General features: G+C 38.7%; 1 protein-coding gene across 2 annotated transcripts; it reads right to left on the reverse strand.

The window, feature by feature from the left end:
* Positions 1–861: 861 nt before the first annotated feature.
* Positions 862–7,047, reverse strand: gemin2 (gem (nuclear organelle) associated protein 2). 2 transcript variants are annotated; one of them, XM_062041658.1, is made up of 10 exons: positions 6,771–7,047; positions 5,149–5,233; positions 2,768–2,857; positions 2,633–2,692; positions 2,489–2,570; positions 2,308–2,372; positions 2,172–2,240; positions 1,423–1,533; positions 1,288–1,346; positions 862–1,093 (listed from the first exon to the last, which is right to left on the reverse strand). In XM_062041658.1, the coding sequence occupies exons 1-10, from the start codon at positions 6,890–6,892 to the stop codon at positions 1,054–1,056; spliced, it is 783 nt and encodes a 260-aa protein (XP_061897642.1). In that variant the 5' UTR covers positions 6,893–7,047; the 3' UTR covers positions 862–1,053. The 2 variants fall into 2 exon arrangements, with proteins under 2 accessions (XP_061897642.1, XP_061897641.1); XM_062041657.1 differs by having other exon boundaries at positions 2,308–2,352; positions 2,460–2,570.
* Between the last annotated feature and the right edge of the window lie 984 nt (positions 7,048–8,031).

Raw genomic sequence — 8,031 nt, forward strand, 5'->3', positions numbered from 1 at the left:
GGGAGAAATATGTATTTCCATTTAGTTTACCCACTTACGAAGACATGAATATTCCAGAATTGTAATGGTAGTTTACAAAGGGTGTACAAATTGTATTTGGAGGAAATACAGTAATGCAATTTTCACATGTTAGAGTTCAATCCCGGGTTTGGGATCTTTCTATTTGGAGTTTGCATGTTCTCCCCGTGACTGCGTGGGTTCACTCCGTTGTCCCTGTGATGGGGTGGCGACTTGTCCAGGGTGTACCCCGCCTTTTGCCCGAATTCAGCTGATTGGCTGCAGCAACCTCGAAAGGGACAAGCGGTAGAAAATGGATGGATGGTACAATCTGATTTCAAGATAGTTTTCCTCTGAATTCGTCACTTATAAACCAATTTAATTTTTTTAAATGTGATTTTTGCCAATGTATTTAAAAGTATTCACACCCTTTTGCATAATGACTCTTTTTTCCACTGATTGTCCACCATTTTTAAGTCAGTTGATAGGACATGAGTGGAAAAAGGCACACATCTGGTAAGTGTTAAGAAAAACTTGTTGCTTTGAGAAACTGGTCTAATTGGACAAATACTGATCTCTGCAATATGAGTACCATGCAACATTTTACGTGGAAAACCAGGCACTCCATCAACGGAGACTTTAGGACAATAGTCAATGCCCTTATATATTAAACACTTAAACATTCATGTTTTTATCAGGTGTGTGGAATTTAGAGAAACGTTTTATTGCATTCTGGAATAAGGTTGACACATGGGAAAAAGTGAATAATTTGCAGATGCATTCAATCACTTTGTAAATTATGTTAAAATGTACATATATTGTGTTTTGAGGGAAAAATGGGGCAGATGTTCACAGCAGAACAACTTGGGTCACCAATATTTAATAGAAAAATACTGCATTCCAAGTCAAAGTGGAAAAGTCTGATCAATTCATGTTCGCCAATCCAACTACTGGTTGGACGCCAAGTCATGTGTGATCCACACTTTAAATTGTCCATTAAAGTCTCTTCTGGACTCAACTTTCATCTCATCCGGCTTTCTGTCTGAAAGACTTTGGTCACTCTGGCTGGTCTGCCAGGTCGTTCTGCTCAAAGTATCTATGGAATAAGGCAAAAGAGCAGGAAGTTAAATATTTGCTAAAAAAATGATGTTATACTGGCCTGTGGAATGATTGATATGGTGTATTATTTGAGTGTATGTTTTATTAAGGGTAGGTGCATGATGAATGGTTGTGAAAGGCATAGCTAGCGCATTATTAGCATATTGTAGTGTGTTATACAGGTAAGAACACCTTGCAACCAGACAGATGAGAAGGTTGAGGGCAGGCAAGTTGTCATCGTCTTGACTCTCCTATAGAAAGCAGGGGTAGACACACACTGAAAAATTTCATTCTGACTAATGATCTATTTCATCTAGTGGTCCTTACCAAGTTACTCCTAACTTGAGCACATCTCCTGGCCAACTGTCTGATGCACGAATGGGCTTCAGGCAGCAGTGGCTTCTCCAGGCAGGCTAACAATGCAAACAACCAGCGACCCTGTGGCATTAAGAAAATACAATTTGAGTCGTGGGCTAAGCTTCAACTAGGGCTGTAACAACTAATTGATTAAAATACATTTTAAAAATAATTGGCGATTAATTTAGTCATCGATTCGTTGGATCTATGCTATGCGCATGCGCAGAGGCAATTTTTTTAAATTTTTTATAAACCTTTATGTATAAACTGCAACATTTACAAACAGCTGAGAAACAATGTATGATTATTTGCCAAAAAAAAAAAACGTTTATCAGTTTGAACATCAAATATGTTGTCTTTGTAGCATATTCAACTGAATATGGGTTGAAAATGATTTGCAAATCATTGTATTCAGTTTATATTTACATCTAACACAATTTCCCAACTCATATGGAAACGGGGTTTGTAGACTAATACCGACCTAAAATGAGAAACATTTTGATGAGAAATCAGAGTAATGCGTAGGGATGTTACAATTAGGGTTTTATGCTGCTGATTCCAACATTTGTTCCAACGAGGGTATCGGTGTTTGTGATCGGCATTAATTGGCAATGGCGATCACATACTTTTTCAATACTCATCAATCAGCACATCCTTAAATATGTGGTGTCGTGACTGGTGAATGCTGAGGCGATCCAGTAATCATGAAGCTGACTCACCAACTGTGGAACAAAAATTTGTTCTTCAAACCAACCACTAAGAATCTCCAACACTGCAAGCACTTCGGACTGCAGAAAAAAAAAGCATGAATTTCAAGGTTTTTGCTTTGTCATCTGAATCAGAAAGAAAACCTACCTGGCTGAGTCGGCTGACGATGCTTAGGAAAGGTGGGAAGCCAACCTGAGCAGTTTTTAACCAGACTGCAATTAGATTTCAAACAATAGAGACTGGAGACATTACATACACAACACAAACACATAATAGGATTGTACACAAACGAGTACAACCTTGCTGTAGTTCAGTCCTGCCACTGCACCTGCGTTGGAGGACGACACATCCTGATAGGCCAGCTCTCCTAAACAAAACCTCATCCAGCCTTCCTCATCCCTTTGGTCTGGCTGCACATAAACAAAAGGCATTATTAATTCACCCGTCTTCTTTATAACTAAGCTTTCTTCACCTTTGATACGTTGTCGTCCAGAGAGTGGCTGCTCCAGTGTTGCCTGTTCTTTGTGATGCTCTTTGAGAGAAGAAAAAACAGAGCAGCTCATTTATCTGCAACTTTCAATCTCTGACACCTGTTTGTTTTGATTACCTGTCGGACGTCTGAAAAATTTGCGACTTGCCGCTGTTGCCAACTGAGACTGGGACAGCAACCAGCAGGAGCAGCAGGACACCCAGCCAACTGTATGGAAAACATTCATTTCTTGTGTGATTTAAATACATATTTATGTACAATACATAATTGTATATATTTATACATATATGTTTTACCGCCTTTTCACATACCAGAGCTTTTACAAGTGTCATTAGGTGTGCATGATAAAAAGGATTTTCCCAATCAGACAGTTCCTGCTAAATTACGCAAATTACAACACAATTTAGATCAGGGGTCTCCAACCTTTTTTTATACGCAGTAACTACTTTTACAAAATGAAAATGGCCAGGAGCCACATACTGACAATGTGAAAAAGGTTTTTTTTTAAGGATTTTTTGCAAATGTATTAAATAAAAAGCTAAGAAATCGCATCTTTTTCAATCCCCACAATTAAGGTGGAAAAATGGTGAGTAAAAAAGAAATAACTTAAAAAGTATTTATTTTTCTCCCCAACAGTGAAAAAATGGTGAAGTGTTCAAAACAATCCCAAAAAGTAATTAGAAGAAATATTACTACTTTCTTTGTGAAGGTAGTAATATATAACTACTCAGTGGCCTTGTGGTTAGAGTGTCCGCCCTGAGATCGGTAGGTTGTGAGTTCAAACTCTGGCCGAGTCACACCAAAGACTATAAAAATGGGACCCATTGCCTCACTGCTTGGCACTCAGCATCAAGGGTTGGAATTGGGGGTTAAATCACCAAAAATGATTCCCGGGCGCGGCCACCGCTGCTGCCTGCTGCTCCATGAGGACACATTTCAACACACCTAGTGCGTGTGTGTGAAGATCATTGGTACTTTAACTTAACTTACAAAAACGAGAAAGAAAAAAAACAGCACTTAATTTACTGTGATACTTCATCTATTACCCATTTTTGTAATAATAGCAAAAAATGCCAAACAATTATCCTCAGCTCCCAACAACCAACATCTCCAATAAATAGAAGACGTTTGGAACCACCAGGACTCTTCCTAACGTTGGCCAGCTGTCTAAACTCAGCAACTCCGGGGAGAAGGGCCCCATAGTCAGGCAGGTGAGTAAGAACTCAATGGTCACTCTGTCAGAGCTACAGCCTTACTCTGTGGAGAGAGGAGAAGCTTCCAGAAGATCTAAGCATTTTTTACTAAAAAGTTTGCCAAAATGCACCTAAAATACTCTCAGACCATGAGAAAAAAAATTATCTGGTCTGATGAGACAAAGATTGAACTCTTTGGCGTGAATGCCAGGTGCCATGTTTGGAGGAAACCAGGCACCGCTCATCACCATCCCTCCAGTGAAACATGGTGGTGGCAGCATCAAGCTGTGGGGATGTTTTTCAGCAACAGGAACTGGTAGACTAGTCAAGATAGATGAATGCAGCAATGTACAGAGACATCCTGGATGAAAACCTGCTCCAGAGTGCTCTTGACCTCAGACTGGGGCGATGGTTCATCTAAGCACACAGCCAAGATATCAAAGGAATAGCTGCAGGACAACTCTGTAAAAGTCCTTGAGTGGCCTAGCCAGAGCCCAGACTTGAATCTGATTGAACGTCTCTGGGGAGATTTAAAAATGGCTGTGCACAGACACTTCCCATCCAACCTGATGGCGCTTGAAAGGTGCTGCAAATAGGAATGGGCGAAACTGCCCAAAGATAGTTGTGCCAAGATTGTGTGATATTGTATTCAAAAAGACTTGAGGCTGTAATTTCTGCCAAAGGTGCATCAACAACGTATGTGATTTCTTAGTTTGTTATTTTTAATACATTTGCAAAAACTTCGAAAGAAAAAAAAATGACGCTGTCATTATGGGGTATTGTGTGTAGAAATTTTAGGGACAAAAAATGATTAATTCCTTTTTTAAATAAGGCTGTAACATAACAAAATGAGGAAAAAGTGAACCACTGTAACTACTTTCAGGAGTCACTGTGTATCTTGAGTATAATACAACATTTTCAGATGTGTAATATCAAACATATACTCTACATAATAAGATAGAGAAACAAAAGACATTGATGTGATACTTAAGTAACCTTCCTACCTTCAGTATAAAATAAGTTACAGTATTGTTTTACAAGATACAATAAGCTTCACAACTCTGTATGTTTATTTTTATTCATCCCAATTCAATGACAGTTTCAACACTTGTAGAGTTCATCCTATCCAAAGTGTTAGAACTGTTTCTTATTGTTAATTGACTTGGAAATATTTATCATTATTGGTCAATTAATGTAGCACACTTGTACACTTTTTAGTGGAAACCATGACAGGACGTGCCCTGATATTTCCCGGTTAACAATTGATATTTTAGACTCCATGTAAAATATAACTGTTGAACTCACAGACGCATTAACAGTTTGTTGCTTCTTCAACTTTTTGGGGTCAATCTCAGCAACGACCACTTCCGGACACAACGCTGCCTCTAACCTGGCGGGAAAACAGTATCACACATTACTACAGTCACTTAATAATGAACTGTACACACACATATATATGTACACAATATAATAAACATATGTATATACACATGATATGTTATACAAGACAAGGCACATAGAATAAGAGAAACATTGGCCACAATTCCTTTCAAATAAAATGATACAATATAATCTCAGGGCATTCAATCGATTGCAACTGGACTGTTTGATTTGTCTTAGAAGAAGTTTTGCCTCTCATGCAACTAGACTGCATTAGTTCATGCTCATAGACTTAGATTGGTCAGATCTAGTCTTAGACTTCAATTAGCCAGATCTAGTCTAGTGGCTTTGATTGATTGATTGATTGAAACTTTTATTAGTAGATTGCATAGTACAGTACATATTCCGTACTATTGACCACTAAATGGTAACACCCGAATAAGTTTTTCAACTTGTTTAAGTCGGGGTCCACATTAATAATGTTTTGGTGCCAAAACCCCAAATATTTATACTTAATACTGTTTTGTAGTATAAAGATTTGGGTTTTGGCACCAGCCGCTAGACTAGATCTGGCCAATTTAAGTCTAAGACTAGATCTGACCAATCTAAGTCTATGAACATGAACTGATGAAGTCCCCAAATTGTTTATACTCCAAAACAGTATTAAGTATAAATATCTGGGGTTTTGGCACCAGCCGCTAAACTAGACCTCTAAGACCTGACCAATCTAGATAGATAGATAGATAGATAGTACTTTATTGATTCCTTCAGGAAAATAAAATTCCAGCAGCAGTGTACAGAATTGAAATAGAAAATATAACAATAAAAATACAAATATAACAGTAAAAATAAGAATATATCAAGAGAAACTAGTCAGTAGTGACCATGTTATGAAAAGAAAAAAAATGAAGAAAAATGGTATTACTGTCGATTATTTGAAAGATGTGATGTGTATAAGTCCATCCATCCATTTACTACCGCTTATTCCTTTCGGGGTCGCTGGAGCCTATCTCAGCTACAATTGGGCGGAAGGCGGGGTACACCCTGGACAAGTCGCCACCTCATCGCAGGGCCAACACAGATAGACAGACAACATTCACACACTAGGGCCAATTTTAGTGTTGCCAATCAACCTATCCCCAGGTGCATGTCTTTGGAGGTGGGAGGAAGCCGGGAACCCACGCAGTCACGGGGAGAACATGCAAACTCCACACAGAAAGATCTAGAGCCCGGAATTGAACCCCAGACTACTCAGCACCTTCGTATTGTGAGGCAGACGCACTAACCCCACAAGCATTAACTGATGAAGCCTACTTGGATGAGAGGCGTTTAAAACGTCTTCTAAGACAAACCAAACAGTCCAGTTGCGATCGATTGAATGGCCTGAGATGAAAACGACCTGGAGGAGTGAGAACATTCATAGACAAAATAATGCAATATGATACTACACAATGTACAAGTGGAACAACAGCGCAGCGTCGCTTTTTAAAGTAATTCCATTTCTTTAATTCAATAATAGTCGAATAAATAGTTTCATGTATGCTTACTGGACTTGTCTGAGATATTCCTGAGGGTTTCTTGGTGGACCATCGAGCTTCAAATCAGCTGAAGAGTCTTCGTACTCAACCGGCAGCAGACGCGGCATTAAATCCTCCACGTCGGACTTCATTATATGTAAGTCTTAGTTCTACTATATTAAGACGAAAATGAATGGGGTGGTTAATACTTTTGGGAAAATAATACGCCTGTGACAGAATTTGTGGAAACTATTTCAAACTAGGACACCATTTTGCAGTCAGGCGCGTTTGCCGACGTCATTAAAGCGCGCAGCATTTCATCGGAAGGGTGGGTGTCATATATAGACAGCTTATAAGTAGACGCAGCATTGGCCGCTGTGACGCGAGAAATTCGACCGCCATCTTGAAGTGGTGATGAGGAGCCGGCGAGCAGCCTAAACTGACAGTTGACAGGTAGAAAACAAAGATGCCGGGCTCGTGTTCAGCATTTTCCTGCTCAAATGAGCGGACTGTTGAAAATAGGAATCGGGGGATTACTCCTCACAAGTAAGATTTAACATTAACGTACTATTGGTTGTATTTTGTGAAAAGAATATTACCACAGAGTTGAGAAGGAGCAAAGATCTTCAGTAGTGCTGAAAACGTAGCCGCTAGCAAACAAGAGTATGACCATAATAGAATTGCTTGTCAATGAAATTAATTACATTTAAAAATGTCATACTTGAATAACATAAAGTTGAAATAAATGATGAAGATAAAAATTGTAAAAGCCAACAGGGGTAAAAGTTAGGACCACAGTCCAGATTGTGTAGGGGGTGGGCGTTAATATATGTTAGCTAACTAGACAATCAGATGGACAGTGGCTATACAGTATTATACAAGTCTAAATTTAGTCTAGCTTTTCCAACCCAATTTTGTGTAGCCCACCTTTGTGAAATGTGTGGGACTTTTATCCAAAGCGACATACATAAAAAATACATATAAAACAATCACTGTAAACATTATCATTTAAGGGAAGAATGCAATACAAAATATCAATACAAAGTGTCAAGACAGAATAAACTCTCTGCTGCTGCAGCAACAGAGATACAGTCTGTAGGTCCCTAAGATATATATAAATATGTAATGTATTCATACATTGTTTATGTAGGATATATGCATGTATATATAACCTAACCATATTGTTTCTTGAGTTTAAAAATAGCTGACCGTTTTTTTCCCCCTTGGGATTATATTCCCAGTTTTGATCTCGGACGTCTGGTCACTTATAGCATATAATAATATTCTATTA

This window comes from Entelurus aequoreus, linkage group LG03 (assembly GCF_033978785.1).
Source record: "Entelurus aequoreus isolate RoL-2023_Sb linkage group LG03, RoL_Eaeq_v1.1, whole genome shotgun sequence".
In the NCBI taxonomy this organism is placed as follows: Eukaryota; Metazoa; Chordata; class Actinopteri; order Syngnathiformes; family Syngnathidae; genus Entelurus; species Entelurus aequoreus.

Excerpts from the sequence above, each read along its gene's own strand:
- gemin2 (XM_062041657.1), bottom strand. The coding sequence starts at position 6,892 with ATGAAGTCCGACGTGGAGGATTTAATGCCGCGTCTGCTGCCGGTTGAG. Across the intron at positions 2,571-2,632 it reads TGGACGACAACGTATCAAAG|CCAGACCAAAGGGATGAGGA; the intron begins GTGAAGAAAGCT and ends GTTTATGTGCAG. Across the intron at positions 1,094-1,287 it reads CTCATCTGTCTGGTTGCAAG|ATACTTTGAGCAGAACGACC; the intron begins GTGTTCTTACCT and ends CTTATTCCATAG.